Source organism: Condylura cristata, unplaced genomic scaffold (genome assembly GCF_000260355.1).
Source record: "Condylura cristata isolate star-nosed mole 26May11 unplaced genomic scaffold, ConCri1.0 scaffold00006, whole genome shotgun sequence".
Lineage (NCBI taxonomy): Eukaryota > Metazoa > Chordata > Mammalia > Eulipotyphla > Talpidae > Condylura > Condylura cristata.
Window position 1 is genome coordinate 9,614,279 of NW_004567107.1, and position 18,037 is coordinate 9,632,315.

Genomic DNA, 18,037 nt, shown 5'->3' on the forward strand with positions numbered 1-18,037 from the left:
CCCCCGACGCCCCAGGTCCGGCTCCCTCGGGCGGGGACTCCCCGGGTGCGGCCTGGCATCTGGAATCCTCTGCCGCAGAGCCCGCCCCCGAACTCGTGGCCTCCGCCCTCCTTCCAGGCGCGGGGTCACCCCTGGGGTTCATTCGATCCAGCTAGACGCGGGCGCCGCTCTGCTCGCAGCGCTGCGCACGCAACTGCAGGTGTGGTGGTCGGGCGACCAGTCACCGGCCCTGGGGCGCATGGACAGAGCTGGGGGTGGTGGGGTGTGCCAGATAGGCAACAGGCATCACCGGGCTGGGCGGCGGGAGGCCATGCTCTTGCAAGCGGGATTTTGAAGAGGGCGCCCAACCCTGTCCTGGGAGTGGCCCGCGGAAACTCCCAGGCAAAGTGAGATCTGGTCTAGATGTGCCCTGAAAGACAAGTGGAGATGGGGGTAGGCATGTGTGGAACCCCGAAGGTGGAGCCACAGAGAGAACCCGATGGAAGTTCAGGATGGAAGAGAGAGAGGTCAAGTTAGAGAAAAGGTTGGGGGGAAGGAGGGGAGGGGAAATGCTGAAGGCAGATAAAAAAAACAGGGGAAAGACAAGTTTCTGGAAGGGACTGAGAGGGCCTAGTGGTTTTGTCACCCTCAACTGGGAAAACCTTAAGAAAGTTTTAGTGCGGAAATGTGGAGTGTTAGCCTGTGCAGACTGTCCTTTCTGGAAGCTCTGTTCAAATGAGGAACTGGGGGGTAAAGGTGAAGAGCTACAGCAGCTTCTGTGGTTAGACCACAGGCTGGGGCTCAGGAGTCCCCACTCACTATCTGTGATACCTTGGGCAAGTGGCTTCATCTCTCGGAGCCTCACTTCCCTCACCTGTAGGAGGGGTGACGAGGAGACAGCATCTGCAAAGCAGGTTCATATGAAGACTAAATGAGGTGATGACAGTGAAACACCTAGCGGCATTAAACATAGCTGCGTTTATTTCTCACTTATTGTCAGAGCAGGTTGGCATGTTTTGATATTGATAGGAAGGAGCTGGAGGAGAGAGAGGCGTGAATGACAGAAGAGAGAGAATGGGACCCAGAACTCAGACAGGAGAAAGACGGGAGTGCCTTGTCTGTGCCAAGCCAGGGGCTGGAGGCACCAGCTGGGGGTGAACAACAGTGCGGTTGTGAGGTGTGCAGCTAAGTGTCTGAGACAGTCTTTTCCCTGAAGTAGGTCTCAAGGTAATTTTCTGAGAGGGCCAGGTCAGGACTGGCTCCACTGAGGGTGGAGGTCCTGACTTAGAGTCCAGCACCAGGGTGTCATGCCCTTGTTGAGAGCAGCCCAGGGCAGCCTCAGAATCCTGGGAATTAGGGGCAGCAGTTGGAATGATGTAGGGTCAGAGAACATCTGCTTTGTGCACTTGTGGGCCTCGAGTGAAGATGACGAATGGGAAAAGACTAAATAAACCAGCATCATTTACCATTCTGCCCTTCCATGTTGAGGCGCTGTGGCCATGGCTGGAATCCAGTGTCCCTGTCTTTTGGTTGAACTGCGCTTCTTGCTCTGCATCAATTAGCACCACAGCAGTCTGCTGGCGTGGGCATGATTGTTGCCCCATTTTACAGATGCAGAAACAGGTTCAGAAAACTTAAGGATCCACAGCTAGTAAGTGGTAAACTTAGACCCCCCACTCAGGACTGTTCGAGCTCATGTGTCAAAGCCCCATTTGAACCACTGCAAAATCCAACCCAGCAGGATAGAAAGCTGTGCAGGGGTTGTTCCCATCCGATAGTTGAGGAAATGGAGGCTGGAAGCTCAGACCTCCATCTAGGGTTCTGTGGGTGCCACCAGGCTGCCTTGTATAGGCAGAGGAGCAGAATTACTCCACTCCCCTACCAGGGCCTGAGTGACTTCAGAGCAGTTTGCTGAGTAGAACTGCTGGTAGTTGCTCTGAGGATCCAGAAGGAAAACCTTGCTTGGCACCAAACACACCAGGGGCCATGGCTCCCACACAGCCGTGGTCTGTGCCCATTTGGCCGCTGAGACCAACTCCTGTGACCTTACATTTATTTAGAGCTCTGGTCTCCTCAGGGTGGGGAAGTGGTGATGCCTGACCCAACTGTGTGGCCACCTATGACTTCCTGAATGGAACCGTGAGGTGAGGCCCTTGAGCAATCCAGGGTCCTGAGGTCTCGGACTTCAAAGGCAGGCAGGGTCCTGCCTCGTTGCAACAGAGATGAAGGCTGGGCCAGTGGAGACCTCCCTGCTGCCTCTGCTAGCCTCCCTCCCAGGCCCCTGAATCTCAGCGCCCAGAAACCACCTGTTAAATTCCTGTTTTTACAGATGGGGTAACCAAGAGCCACAGAGAGGAAGTGTTTATTACCTGGGACGCTCTGGACAGGAAAGAGCTAATGTGCCTGGAACTTGCATTTTTGGACTTGCCTCCAGAGCCCTGGGGATTTCCACCAGGAAGTCGGCACCTCCTCCGAGAATCCTCCGGGCTGCTCGGGCTGCTCGGAGGTCCAGCGAGCTCAGGCGAGTCACCAGCTGTGGCTGTCAGCACAGGGCCCCCTGGGAGGCCGCGGAGGAAGCTGGCAGCAGCCCCAGCTTCTCTGCCGGGGAAACTCTTAACTGGTTCCTGAAAGGCCGTGGCATGGTTCTTTTTCCTCCCTGATGTGTTCTCTTGCTCTCTCACCAAAGAATGACTGGACACTCCTAGAGCTTTCAGTCCCCATCCAGGGGATTTTTTTTTTTTTAACCACAAAGGGTAATTCCTGTCCCATCCCTGCTGTGACTCAGCTGTGACGTTGAACCACACAAACCAGAGAGAAGAAGATAAAGTCATCAGACGCCCTCTCACCAGGGAGGGCGGCCCAGCCGGCACTCATCTCTTCTTAGCAGAGGCTCCTCAGCTGGTCCTGTGCCCCGAAGAGCTTGGACGGACCCCCTGAGGAAGCTGGGACCCCGGGATGGCCTCTGGCTCAGGCAGCAGCCCCCACCCAGCCCCCGATGAGAATGAGTTTCCTTTCGGGTGCCCACCCGCTGTCTGCCAGGACCCACCTGTGCCCAGGGCTCTCTGCTGCACCACCTGTCTCTCTGAGAATGTGAGGTGAGGGGGCATTGGTGCAAAGGGTGGGCGAGAAGGTGCCACGGAGGGCCCCCCATGGGAAGCAGGGTGACAGGGACTGTGACTGCACCTGTCTGGGCCTCAGTTCTCACATCCTTCCTGATGGTGCTTGGCCCTGCCCCTCCTGGCTATGGGCATGAGGAAACTCAGCCTCAGGAAGGCAGCGGCCCCTCCCCCGCCCACCACAGTGCTGTCCAGGCAGAGGGGCGACTCTAGGCCCAGCTGGCTACTTGGTGCAGATTGCTTAATCTCTCCAAGCCTCAGCTTCCTTGTTTGTGAAATGCCTGCAAAGCTGTTTTCTACCTCCCAGGATTGTCACAGGGCTCAACGAAGAATATTCAAAAAAGCTCTTTTAATAATGAATGTTTAAATGACAAACTGGTGTGGAGATAGACCTCCTTCTGAATATTACCAGAGCTTATACTGTTTGCTGCAGGCCTTTTTAAAGGGTAAACTATATATATATTTTTCATAATATAAAAAAATACATATGTATCTGTACCTATATATGAACATGAATCTATTTCTATGACCCATATTAACTGAAATGTTATATGTATATAAAATATGTAATGCATTGTCCATGATGTAGTAAAATATGTGCATGATTATACGTAAATGTAAATAACACAGAGCACCGTTAGCATCCTGCCTTAACTACTAACCACCTACTATTGTGTGCCCAGCTCTTTCCCTGGGCAGGCAGAAGAGCCTGGAAGGACAGGCTTTACTAGCCTCCTCATTCACAAGTGAGAACTATGAGGCCTAAAGGGACAGACCACCGGTTTGCCCCAGTCTGTTTCCTGGCAATTGTGTTCTTAAACTGCCACTGCCCCCAGAGTGACTTTTGCTTGGGGTTTTACAGCTTAAGGAGGTGGGAAAACTGAATCAGGCCAGTGAGGTCAAATTTGGTGATGGGGGTGGAGGGAGGCTGGGAGAGGCGGGAAGGGCAAGTGGTGGGAGGGTCAAGTGGGGGTAGAGCAAAACTTGGCTGGTTTTCCCCCAAGCCTATTGCTCATCTAGGGGTTTGCAGCGGCTCCTGGCTTCCCTGCCCGCTCTTCTGAGATCTGGCAGTGGAGGGGAGGAGCCGACTGGACTTGCGGGGAGGGGCCTGAGAGTCCTGTGCAGGACTCCGGCTCTGCTGGGACTCACTGCCCCTTTGCCAGTCCTCACATGCCCCACCTAAGGCCCATTCCCTCACCTGGGAAGTGGGACTGCGCAGTGACTCATCCTCCCTCAGGGGCTCTGAGGAAGTGTAGAGCCCCTAATCTTTCTGACCTGAGCCCCAGCAAACCACCCCAGCTGGGTGATCTCCAGGACCCCTCCTTCTGAGAGCCATGGTCAACTCTGATGACTAAAAATAAGAGACTGAAACCAAATAGAGGAAGCTGGAAAGAGCAAATAGCACCACCCGTCCACAATCCCTTCTGCGAGCCCCTGGTTCCCATGTGTTTTGGAATTCAGGATTTTTTTTTTTCCAGATTTTTAGAGAAGCAATCAGCCTGTTGCTGTTGCACGAACACTCCTTCCAGCAGGGGTTGGGGCGTACCTTACAGTCAAGCAAATCAATATTTCTGCAATGAAACTTTCCCCTAAGTGGGGTAAATAAGGTCGGTCATAGCCTTATTTAGGGCAGGCTTGACTGCTGAAGAAACTCACTTTAAACCACAGAAAAGCTTTGGGTGCCCCTGGCTCTGGAGGGTGGGTGCAGGGTGGTTCACGCTGATGTCCCTTAGAGCAGCTGCCCCCCTGAGCAGGGGCTCAGGTCTTGGGCCCACCGGCTTGGAGGCTGGTGCTGGGGACTCATGCATGCCCCCCTCAGTGGGATCTGTTTGTGTATCCCCAGGAGCTGCAAGGACCAGATCTGTTCCAAATGCAGAGGGGATGGCTCCCAGTCGGCGAGCCTAGGGGTGAGCCCGGGCAGCCTGCTGTCTGACGAGCAGGTACGTTGGCATGACTGAGAAAGGGTCTTTGTCTGCTTCCTCTGATTGTCAAGGTTGAAGTCAGGCAGGCAGCAGCCCACACACCCCTGGCAGTTGTCTTCCACCTTATTTTGCATCTGACGGATTGGGATTTATTCGGTTTGTAAGTCACAGAAAGACTGATGTTCACAGAGGCGCAGCACCTTGCCCAGAGCCACAGGGCTGATTGTGACAGACTCAGGGTGAGAACAGTCTAAACTCAGGCTCCAGCACTTCTCAGAGAGATTAATGAGCCCGAATCAGAGGCTGAGGGCGGGCATCTCAGCAGATGGCTACACGAGCGCCTCTGGCCTCACGCTGCGGCTCTCCACTGGGCGCCTGCCCACTGCCACATCCCAGGTCCCCAGTGGCACAGACAGACTTCAGAATCAGCACGTGTGCAGACTGCCGACTTCTAATCAGCTGTTTCCCTTTGGCCAAGGCACCCAAAGTCCCCCTCTCAGGCAGAGTATCCCCCAGTCTTCCAACTACATAGCTGTCTGCAGGAGGCAGATCACTGGCTCAGCCCACCCCCCAGATTTCCACTGGGGGAGCAGTGGTGTACCAATCAGGTGGAAAGCTGGGGAGAGGGAGGCCCGTGTGTATCCCAGAGGCCTCAGCCGCCATTGTAAGCAGCTTCCCCCCTACCCTGAGGCCTACAGTCCTGCCATTAGTCATTTCACTGGGCTGGAGGCGGCTGTGAAGGATCCCGGGACTCCCCAGGGCCCCTCATGCTGGGGCAGGAGGAAGAAATTGGGACATCTTAGAGGAGGGGTGCCTCCGTGCTCTGGGCTGGTGTTTTTAACATGGCTGTTCTTGCAGCTTCACAAACTGAACACGCCATCATTGTACACATGGTAGATAATACAAATGAGAGATTTTTAGTATCCCTTGGTCTAACAGTTTTCATTTTTTCACCCTTATGTGAGATGAGCTGAAAGTCAAAGTGTTTGAATTAAAGGGGCACCAGGGTACTGACCGTCGCATCCTCTTCCTCTCCGTTTGTCCTGAGCTCGGGTGTGGCTGCCTTGGGGCCTCCTGGGCAGGTCACCCAGCCTCCTGTCCTGCCTCTGTGGGAAGAGGCTGACCACGCGCCTCTGAGTCGGCCCAGTCTCTATGTGCTCCCACTTGCCTGTGTCCTTGGACATGTGATGCCTAGAAGTGAACCCCTGAACCCTTACACTGCTGAGCTTGACAGTTCCATCTAGAACCTCGTCACCCAGTGTCATGATGTCATGGGTGGTGATACCCCCGTTTTCATCCATGGGAACTGTGGAGGCGCGGGGAAGAGGCTCGCCCAGCCGAAGTCCTGTGGCACTGAGGAGGCGGCGCCCTCTGGGCTGGTGGCATTTTCTCCTCCAAGCTGCCTCCAAATGGTGGGTCACTCTTGTGTCTTACGTGGCTTGGAGTGACAGCCAGTCCATGGACCACCCAGTGCCTTGGGAGAGTGGGATTAAGGAGACTACTTTTTAAAAAGATTTATTTATTTATGCATACAAGAACTGGGGTACAGGCCAGAGGTGTGAGGGTGGTGAGAAGATTCACCAGAGACAGAGTGGGGAGCAGAAGAGGTGGATTGACTGAAATACACTGTTGAGCAGAGCAGAGGGTGAGACAGGAGAGGTCTGCCACGCCGTGTGGGTCACCGCCCTACCCTGGCTGGGGATCGAACTCATGCTGCAGTGGCTGTACACAGCTTCATAAGCTGCGCTTTAAGCCCTCGTGCCACCAGGGAGGGCCCGCGGAGACTGCTTTCAACTAGGAAAGCCAGGAGGTGACAGTTGGGCTGGCAGGGCCTGCCAGGACAGAGCCTGACCCTGAGACAGAGGAGGCAGGAACTGACCAGCTGAGGCACACTCAAGGGTGGGTCCTCCCGGCTGCTGTACAGTCCTCTGTGGAAGCGGCACCCCATCAGGGCATTTCAGACCTTGTCCAGCCTGTGGCCCTGCCCAGGATGTGGCTATTGTGCCCAGCAGCTTCCCTGAGGCTGTGCTCAAGCTCCTGGCCCTCTTCCTGCTCACATTTTCTAAGTGCTCGCTCACTGCCTGCGTGGGGGCCTCCTGCAGGGACTGTGTCCCAAAGGGCCTGGGTAAGCAGGGTGGCCGGGAACACCACACCCCCAGACGTCTCAGCCACGGACAGAAGGATGAGTGTTCCTTCCAGGCTGGGGTTTGGTTTTCTCTGTTTCTGTTTCCTCCTCTGAGAAAATTCCACTGCAGATTTTATTTTTAGCACTTTCTGAGGCCACTCACACAGGGGCCTCTGTGGCACCAGACATACTCCAGCCTGGGCCCAGGACAGAGCCTTCGTTCTTCCTCAGCCGCCCAGTCCCGATTTCCTCTTAGCCCCCCCACCCCTGCTTTCAGGCGAGGCTGCCCTTCAGCTGAGGTGGGGACACCCCAGTGCAAAGGAATCACCAGGCTCCTGCACTCCCCCCTTGCCTATGCCCCTAACTTGCACCTCATGCAAGTTACCAGCTACCTGAGCTCTGCTTCTGAGCTTGGAGCCTGCACCTCGCCCTTGTGGTTCCATGAGATCCTGCAGGGCAGTGCTCACACAAGCGGAGAGACAGAGCAACCCTGGGAGGTCCCCAGAGGGGCAGAAGACCAGTTCAGTCAGGTCCTCACCTGGGAAAGGGCCGTGTGACTTCCATGAGCCTCGTGCTCTGGCCTGCCTGGCTGCATCCTGAGCAGCAGTTTTCAGCCATCAGGCTGTGGTGTTTTGTTAACAGCAGCAATAGTATCTCACTTAATTCTCACAACAATCCTATGGGGGACACCATATTTACCCCCATTTTGCAGATGCGAGAACTGAGACCCAGGGAAGTTCATCCCTCTCCCAGCGCGCCTAGACAGCTGTACTGTCACTGTACAGCCAGTGTGTGGCGGGACCACACTGGGCCCCAGCGCACACATGCTCTCATGCCAGGTAGCACCGTAAGGAAGAAGTGACAGGAAGAAGCGCAGCTGGGCTGGCCAGCTGGGCTTCGGAAGGCCTCCCAGGCCACCCCTGCCACCCCTGCCCCTCTGTCAATGCTTGCAGCCCATGGCGGCACTCACGTCCTAAGAAGGGCGACCCCGCCATCGCGGCACCTTCCGCCCCTTGACAGCCTGTCCCCTCCCGGCCAGGACAGCAGCGAGGCTCATCTGCTGTGCTGTGTTCACTGGACCCTTTTTACCCCTCTCAGGCCTCTCACTTCTGATATCCTCAGAATCACAGAGGATTCCTGTCCTGGACTTTTAGGGAGTTTTAGGGTGAGGAGGCCCCCATAGGAGATTCACCCCCAGAAACCGGGTCCACACCCAGCAGCAGGCCTTTGGCGCTCCCACGCTCTGGGAAATGCCCTGAGGGGAGAAGCTGCCACACTTTACACTCCCCAAAGCCAGACCCTCTCCCTGCAAGGCGGTCCTCTGCCCCTTTCCCCAGTAAAACATCTGTTTTGTGTTCTTTGTTGGGAACAACTTGTGCTTGAAGCTGGAGCGAGATGCTGACCCTTCGCTGGGCTGTGTTCCGAGCCCAAACCAACTGTGCTGGTTAAACCCACCGCCCTGGCTCATTTTACTGCAAAGAATAATAACTAACATGGCCTGGTGTTCAGCTCAAAAGACCTCTGTCCTCTCCTTTCATCCAGATCTCCTGGATATCTTCCCTTGGGAAGATTATTTTTTAAAACCCTCTAGGAAAATCAAGATTTTTAAAAACATGCAGTGAAATTCACTTGTTTTAAGTGCACCAATAGATGAACGGTGGTACCTATGTGGTCACGTGACCACCACCACAGTCACGATGGCGACTGAGTTTCTGGACCAGAAGTTTCCGTGTGCCCTAGGGTCCTGTCAGGCTCCCCAGCCGCAGCCCCAGGTTGCCTGGGATCTGCATGGTCACTGTAGCGCTGTCCTTTCTACATGAAAACATGTAGTCTACAGTCTTTGTGTCTGATTCTTTCAGCATCATGTTCTCGAGGCTACTCCCTCTTGAATATCAGTGTTCTGGCTGCTTTGATTTTGCTACTTAGTGTCCTGGGTTAGGCAGACCACAGTCTGCCATCCATTTGCCAGCTGTCGGGATGGCTTCCTGCTCATGGTTGCTGGGAATAAAGCCACTGAACATTCACACACACATTCACACACACGTGGGCATGTTTGCCTTTCTCTCAGGTGAATGCCTGGGGGTGGAACGTGCGGGTTGTATGATGACTGTGCGAGCTTGTTTTATAGGTAAGTTACTGTGGAAGCGTGCTCTCTCCTCCAAGCCATCGCCGTAGGTTTCTCTGAAGTGGCTCTACTGCCCTGCATCCCCACACACCGCCTGTGAGGTTCTGGTTCCTTCACTCTCAGCCTTTCAAATTGTCCCCTTTTAAGCTGTAGCCATCTAGTGAAAGGCAGCGGTCGTTCATCATGGCTATAATGCGCATTGCTCTGGTGGCTGGTGGTGCTGAGCAGCTTTTCATCAGCTTATTTGTCGTTCACATGTCCCCTTTTGTGACGTGACTGGTGAACATTGTGCCCATTTTGTATTAGCTTGCTTGTCTTATTATTGAGTTGTCAGAGTTCTTTGTGTGATCAGCTTGCAAGTCTTTTCCCAGACAGCTGTTGGAGAATGAAGTTTCGCCCAGTCCCCAGGGGGTTTACGGTGGCTAAGAGGTGGAGATCAGTGTGGGAAGAGCGGAGGGTGAGGCTCTGCTGTGCCTCCTTGGGCAAGCCCCTCCCCCGCTCCGAGCCTCAGCTTCTTCATTAGGAGAATGGGAACAGATAACCCATCCTGCCTTGCTCACTGTTAAGCACCGTAGGAACAACAATGACCGTGAATGCATGTGTAAACCCCTCAGACTCAGAACTAGGCTACCAGTATTACCAGGTTGCAAGAAGAGTATCGCGACCTTCCGCCCCTGCCCTCAGTCTGTGCATGATCTGGCGGGGACAGTGGCACAGGGCAGCGACACTTCAGCCAAGGATGGATTGCCAAGGAGGCTGCCAGGAGAGTCCTGGTGGGCTGCAGGGGGACAGCGGGGTTCACTCTGTTCTAAGTATTTCCTCTGTGCTGGACACCAACCTCGGCACTCAGAACACAGTTGTGAACCCCAGAGCTCCCAGAACAGTGAGGATAACCAGAGTGAAGGATGCTTATGGGGCTGGGCAGAAGGTATCCGGGCGGAGAAGCAATGCTGTCCACGATCACAGCAGAAAAGACAGGGCCCTAGTCCTGTTTCGCAGGAAGGTCATGGAAGGGCTGAAGGTCAAAGGGCGGAAAGGAGTCAGCCAGGCAGAGGGAACAGCAAGTGCAGTTGTGGCCCAGCCCTTGTGCCCTGATGGCACCTGGTGGCAGCAGTGGGACCCGTATCACATCTGGTGACGTCGTTATTGTTTTCAGGATCACCCCGAGGTGGTGGAACCTAGAGTTAAGTGCCCTTTTGCAAGTGTTGGCTGCTCCTTCAAGGTAAGTGCCTGAGTGTGAGAGAGGAGATCCAGTCATTACAGTCCCAGACCCCTGGGCCTCCCCATCCCTCTCCATTGATTTCTCCATGATATCAAGACTCTCTTCTGAATGCCTCTTCCATTAGTGATTTTTCAGAAGCAGTAAGTTCCACTGTTCAGACCATCTCCATGTTCATGGAAATTGTTAATGTCTCACTGGGTGTTGGTGCAGTGTCATGAAAATGACCCCCCCATGCCTCTCTCCATGGTCCTGAATCACGGAGCTAAAGGCAGAGCAGCGTTGTTGCTCCAGAGAAGCAGCACAAGGCTCACTGTGGGCCTGTTGCATGCCAGGGCCCTCCTTTGAAGCTCTCTTGCTGCCACCAGACAGCAGGGTAGAAGGATATGACTTTCCTTGACAGTCTTTGGAGGTAAGACTCTCCACTGCTGACACTTCTGCCCCCACCTACTCTGTTTGCTCTGACAGCCCCACTCTCTTGGCAGGGGAGTCCAAATCTCATGGAGGAACATGAAGTCACCTCCCAGGCCTCCCACCTAAACCTTCTGTTGGAGTTCATGAAGCAGTGGAAGGCCCATGAGGGCTCTGGCCTGGGATCCGGGCCCATGACCCTGGAGCGGAATCTTTCAGACCTGCAGCTACAGGCAGCTGTGGAGACGGCTGGGGACCTGGAGGTGGACTGCTACAGGGCACCCTGCTCTGAGAGCCAGGATGAGCTGGTCCTGCAGCACTTCATGAAGGAGAAGCTCTTGGCGGAACTAGAGGGGAAGCTGCGTGTGTTTGAGAACATCGTTGCCGTCCTCAACAAGGAGGTAGAGGCCTCCCACCTAGCCCTGGCCGCCTCCATCCACCAGAGCCAGCTAGACCGCGAGCACATCCTGAGCTTGGAACAGAAGGTGAGCTGGGCAGGCAGTGTACCTCCAGGTCAGCTCAGGGCAGGTGCCATCAAAATGCCTCTGTCCAGTGTCCCAGGACCCCCTGGAAAGGTGGAGTCAGCAGGTATAGGCAAGTTCACCACCCCCCACCTGCCACACCCAGTGCTTCAGTGCCTTTAGTTGAACTGGACATACGCTACTCCCTCCCCAGAGATCTCAGTCTGTGCTGAGCATTTTTACTCTTAGAAAGTTATTCCTTATACTAAGCTAAAGTCAGCCTTTCGGGCCTCCCTGGTGGCCTCGGGGTTAAGTCTCAGCACCGTCTCCACTACCACCTGAATTCGCTTCCCGGGGAAGGGGGCGGGGAGCTGACCCACATGGCCCAGCAGACCTCTCCCGTCCCGCCTGCTGCCCCCTTCAGCAGTGTTTCAGTAGATCCGCCTGTTTTATTCCCCGCTCTGCTTCTGGTGAATCCTTTTCACCACCTACATCTCTGGCCTATACTCCAATTCTATGCAAAATAAATAGTCAGCCTCTCTTTGTCTCCTCTGCATTGTTCCTGGCCCACCTTCTCAGGGGACGGAAAGTAAATGTGCCTTCCCGTTTGCATAGAAGCCCTTCAGAGGTAGGCAGTCATGAGTACTTCTTTCTTTAGACTAATTACCCCTGACTTCCACCTTTAGCAGAGCTTGCTGTTTCATACTGTCCATGTATGCACTGCCTGAGTCTTTAAAAGTCCCAGACCAACTCCAGATAACCCGCTTATCTGGAAGTTCTTAACTGAGCAGTACTGTCTCCTCCTTTGTTCCAGTGTTTATACTTTTCTTAACATAGCCAGTCACCGTACTAAAGTTACTTGTTTGCAGCAGCAGAATTATATCACTGTCTCGTGTTGCGTTGGGTCTGTTGCAGCACCACCACTAGCTTGATAGGTGGGTCTGAGCTAGCCCCTTTCCCTCTCAATACCTCAGCTTCCTCATCAGTAGAATTAGGGATGGAGTTTTCTTTACAGCAGCTCATTTTCATTCCTGAATTCCCTACCTGAGCACATGCAAGAATGCATTTGTATTCTTGCAGCTGTCTGTGGAGGACCCACCAAAGAGTTGGCTTTGAGTGGCTGAGTAAAGATGTGTTTATGCAATCATGTTCCTGTTTCACGGGGGCTCCCTGAGGCCAGCACCTGTCTCTTCAGGTCATCAGCAAGTATCCTAGCTCTATTCTGACAGCAGTGCCAGGCACTATGCAAGGCAGGGACATAGAGACAAAATGAGCCTGGGCCCACCCCTTGCTAGGGGTGACCATGTGGTAAGAAAGCCAGGAAATATCTCTGCTAAAACTGTTGTAAAGGGTCTGAAAGAACACAGATGAGAAACTGGCTGAGCCAGGGCAGTGGTTAAAGGCTTCCAGAGGATGGGCTCTGTGAGCCAGATTCCTGGAGTGTGAGTAGGAGCTGACCAGGGGAGAAAAAAGGAAAAGGAATTCCAGGCAGAAGGGCAGCTGCATGGGCCTGTGGGAGGTGTGCTCAGGGGCATCCCAAGCTGGCTTGGTGACCCTGACTGAGTGGGCCTCCTCGCAGGTGGTAGATTTGCAGCAGACCCTGGCCCAGAAGGAGGAGGCCCTGAGCAAGCTGGAGCAGAACATGCGTCTCATGGAGGAGGCCAGCTTTGACGGCACCTTCCTGTGGAAGATCACCAACGTTACCAGGCGGTGCCACGAGTCGGCATGTGGCAGAACCATCAGCCTCTTCTCTCCAGGTAGCACCTCTCTGGGACCCAGAGACCACCGTGGGGAGAAGGAGTCAGGTCCTAGTGGAAGGAGGAACCCAGCAGGGGGAGCAGCCAGTCCTGGCAACCTGGCTGTGTCCAGTTGGTGCCCATGTCCTGGTGCTCACCTCCCACAGCCAGAAGCCGGCAGGGGTGTGGGGCCCCCAGGGGTTCTGCTCAGCTGCATTAAGCCTGGCCTGTGTGAACTGGGTACCCCTTCCTTTTTCTTGAGCACCGTCAATCCTCCGAAGCTTGTGCCAGTGAGAGGGTGTAGGGGAGTATTCCCGGGTGCCACATGGGGCCCTGCCCTGGGCAGCCAGAAATCAGGGCAGCAATATCCGCATGAGCATTGTGTGCAGTTCCTCTGTGCTGGGCCGCCCAATGCCATGTAGTCACGCAGCACTTCCCATTGGCGTCTGTTTACATAACAGTGTGTCTGTGTGCACAAGAGGCTCAGCTGACCTGTCCTTCCCCAGCCTCGCCACCATGTGTCTCAGTTAACAGGTCATTAGGGCGGGTTTCGTGGCCCCTCCCTGGGCCCCTGCTTCATGCCCGTCCTGCTCGTCAGCTCCTCTGACGGCACCAAGACCCACAGGCCGGGTTAGTCGTCCTCCACCTCCTTACTCGGCCGACAGAGGCGGATTGGCCCCGCTGTCCCAGTGGGCTCATCCACAGCCTACCCTTTCCTCGGGAGCAGGGACAGCCCCTGCGTGGGTGACCTCACCTCCAGGAGGCTTTTCCTCCTCACTTTTTCAAAAAGGGAAAAGTGCGTGGCTCCAGCTTTCCATTCGACCAGAAAATATCTAAGAGCCAGAGCTGACTCACTGTCAGCTGGTCCCTCCTTTGCCTCTTCCTGCCTGCCCCACACCCACTCCACTCAGTTCCTCTCAAAGGTGCCTGGGGGGTCACTGCTGCTGGCACCCCCTGCCCTGATAACCCAGGGGGACAGCACACCAGCTGCTGAACTTCAGCCCTTCGGGGCCTTGGTCAAGGGCGGCCAGCAGGACCGGCAGCCATTCCCTTGGCCCGCCCTGGGAGGCCCAGCCCCGCCCTGTGTAAGTCAGTGTTCGGGGTAGAAGATCTGGCCTCTAGTCCTGGCCTTGTGCCCGCTGTGAGGCCTGGCCAGCACTGCCCTGGCTGGGCTGGGTGAACCAGCTACAGTAAGCAGGTGTGTTCCATTGAAGTGTGGTCCGAGCACCAGCATGACAGTTCGCAGTGCAGATTCCCAGCAGAAACGCCTGAGGTGGGCCTGGCCGGTTGAGGTGGCCTCCAGAAGCCTGTCCTCTTCTGGGCACTAACAGAAGAATGCAGGTGCAGCCGACCCCAGAGGTCTCGGTTTTGAGCCCCCGGCCCGTGGCACGCCCGCCCCGCCCAGCCCGGCCCTCCCCCGCGGCGCAGCTGCCCTGAGTGCCCCCGCCTGTGTTTGCAGCTTTCTACACTGCCAAGTACGGCTACAAGCTGTGCCTGCGGCTCTACCTGAATGGAGACGGGGCGGGGAAGAGGACCCACCTGTCGCTGTTCATCGTGATCATGAGAGGGGAGTATGACGCCCTGCTGCCATGGCCTTTCCGGAACAAGGTAAGCGGGGCGGGCCCCAAGGGATACGTGGTTCCAGGTCCCACCTTAACTGTGAACTGGCTGTGTGGCCGAGCAAGGGGAGCCCTGGCCCCCCTCTGCATGACCAGTCTCCCCTGTATGAAACAAGCGGCTGAGTTCGCGTCAAATGGCCAAGACTTTGCCCCAGGTCCAGGGGCTGAAGTGCCTGGACTAGCACCCCCTGGAAGGCATGTGGCGGTGAAACTCAGGTGGGGTGAGAAGGAAAACGTCCTGGAGGAGGCACCGTGCTACCTGCACTGGCCGCCTTACCAGAACAAGAGAAGCCGCAGGTCCCACACATCTATGGGCTGGACCAGTGTCCAGCCCGTTAGACCATCTGCTGCTGCCGCCCAGGCCCAACCTCCCCCAACCTGCCCACAGGTCACCTTCATGCTGCTGGACCAGAACAACCGTGAGCACGCCATCGACGCCTTCCGGCCCGACCTGAGCTCAGCGTCCTTCCAGCGGCCCCAGAGTGAGACCAATGTGGCCAGCGGCTGCCCTCTCTTCTTCCCCCTCAGCCGGCTGCAGTCGCCCAAGCACGCCTACGTGAAGGACGATGCCATGTTCCTCAAGTGCATTGTGGAGACAAGTACTTAGGGCAGGGCAGGGCGTGCCTGGCCCTTTGGGGCACTGCCAGGCTGCAGTGCCGGTGTGAGGACTGACATCTGCCCTTGGTGCCTCCCTGCACGCTGCGGCACAGCCACAGCCCACATGGCCTGAGCGGGACTGACAGGCCGGGGCCGCCATCAGGTAGGGTGGGACCTTGGGCAGGACCCACAACAGCCAGGGGTCCCGCAGGAGGCCGTGGCTAGACTACTGCTCTCTGCACTGACCACATCCCTGGAGCCCCTCCAGCAGGGCATCATGAAATGGACCCTGACCGTGATGGGGCGGCGTGGGGACTTGACCTGGGGCATGAATGGTGAGCTGAGATGTGGGGCCTGAGGGAAGGTGGCTGCGGATGGGAAGGTCACTGCAGGGTCACGTAAAGAACTAGAAACAAGTTGCTCTCTTCCTGCCTAGGCTCAGGGAGCAGAAAGGACTGGGGTAGTTTGGATGCTGCCTGTCCTGCCTGGACTGAGTTCCCAGCGCTGCAGGTGAACAGAGCCAGAGGGATGCCTGGGGGGTCAGGGCGTCAAATTGGGAGTTGGGGATTTGAAGGCCTTCAAGGTCCCTTCCAGTCCAGAAGGTGTCTGGTGCTGGCCCCATGGCCCTGGCAGAGGAGGGGACAGGGCCTCAGGGTTCAGGGACATTGAGGAGCTTCATTGCTGCTGGGTTCCTCACTCATGCTCCATCCCAGCAGGTGGGAAGACTGGCCCCCACCCTGGGTCCAGCTTCACTTCCCCAGCATGCAAGGACACCCCCAGCCCTGTGTCCCATCCACTGCCTGTCCCACAGCTTCCCTCGGCCCCTCCAGGGGAAGCCAGGTCACCGGGCTCCCAGGGGTGGTCAGAGGCGCAGAGGAGGAGGGGGCACCAGCCCCCAACTGCCTGCCTGGAGGCCCCACCTTCAGTATGTCAGACCCCCAGTCCACAGGAAGCTGAGGTGCTCACTTCGCTGGCTCACTGCTCAGGGCCTCCAAGCCACTAGCAGAGGTTGTCGTTTAAAGTACACAGAACCAAGAATTGTCAAAGACCTCTGCCAGACATCTGTGATATGATGGTTATGGGAGTTGACTGTTACTGAGACCAGGACAGAAAAGCAGTTGGCTGAGGTCTCGGGGATACCACCGGCCCAGGCGGGACTCCACGGCTGGGTGCTGTCGGGAACACCACACTCCCCTGAGTCTCCTTTATCTAATGGGGAGAAGCCTCAACCTGTTACCCTCACTGGGGTCCATGAACCCTAACAGAACTGCCACCCAGGAGACAGCGAGGCCCCTGCCCACCTGTGATGCCCGGCAGTGGCCCACGCTTGTCTTCCCGCCACGGGCTCCCCGCAGCTGTGGCTGGCTGAGACTCTCCCGGACTGCAGCGTCCCTGAGACGTCACATTGCTGCTCAGGCTCCAGGCCAGGCCCTCAGCGGTCTCCCCACCACCTTCCCTGGGGCTCACTCTCCTACTTGCTGAGACCAAGAGCCAATCAAATCTTCAAGCCTCAGAGGTTTCCTTTGTAAAATAGGTCCTCGGCCCTGAGGTCCTCACAGAGGAGATGAGGGGTCAGCTGCTTATCAGCAACGAGGCCCCACTCTGGGGCCAAGCCGGATGTCCCGTGCTTCTGCATTTGAGTATAGAGAAGACATCTTCGCTGCTTCCGCCTGCGCGGGGCCTTCTGAAGGCCCAGGCGCCAGAAAGCTGCTCACCTGCCGCCATTCACCTGCATCCATGGCAACTTTCTCCCGTATGCCCCTTCTTACAGGCACAGACAGAGAGACCAAGAAAAAAGAATTATCCGGCTTAAGGGTTATGAGGGATCTTGAGAGGGGACAGGAGCCCGGACAAGGGTGCGCCCAGTAGATCACAAGCGTCCACAGAAGAGGAGGTGAAGAGGTCAGAGTCAATTTTGTTAACTAAGTAGGGGGAGAAGGTGACCATAAAAAAACAGAGGGGTGGAGAGCCGGGATGCGGCTGCCACCTCTAGAGGCTGGAAGAGACCAGGAAGGCACGCTCCGCTGGGGCCTCCCCTCCGGAAGGAGCAAGCCCTGCCTACACAGTTTGCCCCTCCGGCTCACTTCAGACATCTGACCTCCGGAATGAGACTGTGTGCCGCTGCCAGCCACTAAGTTTATAGTATTGTGTTACAGCGACAGGCAAAAACAAATTCCGCACTTGAGGTGTGGTTACCCCAGCGGGAGGGCTGCCCTGCGTTGAAGACACGCACCCGTGTCTTGAAGACAATGCAAACAGAATTTATTTATAGCTCTATACTGATGACGTGTTGAAATGATAAGCATCCCGGTAGATTAAGGAAATATAATAAACAATTAAAATTATTTTTACCTGTTTCTCTTTTTAAAAGTCAATCTAGACAATTTAGAATTTCTGATGTAGCTCACGTCAGAGTCCACGAGGCGGTGATAGGGGACTTTTTTCCTATTTCTCTAGTCTTGGGTAGCAGGGGCAAGTCCCCCTCACTGTGTTATGGTTGGGGATGAGCCCCACCAGCACAGCAGGCGGGGTGCCCTGGTGGTGGGAGATGCCCGTCCCTACCCCACCTACTCCCATCCACCTGGGGGGAGCCCTGATGCTCCCCCAATCCTCCTCCTGCTAGACGAGTTCTTATTTTTAGCAACCACTCTGGCCACTTCAGCACAGCTGGCTCCCAAGCCTTCTAGGTAGCGCCAGCCCCAGGACTGCCCCCTCCCTGCCAAGGGG

General features: G+C 55.9%; 1 protein-coding gene across 3 annotated transcripts in view; it reads left to right on the plus strand.

Moving 5' to 3' along the window:
* The window catches only part of TRAF1 (TNF receptor-associated factor 1), an 18,389-nt gene extending 754 nt beyond the window's left edge, over positions 1–17,635 (plus strand). Inside the window, exons 1-8 of one of the 3 annotated variants that reach the window (XM_012721605.1) lie at positions 11–199; positions 2,309–3,074; positions 4,939–5,035; positions 10,424–10,489; positions 10,972–11,382; positions 12,938–13,115; positions 14,554–14,702; positions 15,102–17,635. In XM_012721605.1, the coding sequence (XP_012577059.1) occupies positions 2,935–3,074; positions 4,939–5,035; positions 10,424–10,489; positions 10,972–11,382; positions 12,938–13,115; positions 14,554–14,702; positions 15,102–15,320 (1,260 nt within the window). In that variant the 5' untranslated portion in view covers positions 11–199; positions 2,309–2,934 and the 3' untranslated portion in view covers positions 15,321–17,635. Of the gene's footprint in view, positions 1–10; positions 200–2,308; positions 3,075–4,938; positions 5,036–10,423; positions 10,490–10,971; positions 11,383–12,937; positions 13,116–14,553; positions 14,703–15,101 lie in introns of those variants that run through there. The other 2 variants (XM_004677385.2, XM_012721606.1) reach the window with 2 other exon arrangements.
* The last annotated feature ends 402 nt before the right edge of the window (positions 17,636–18,037 follow it).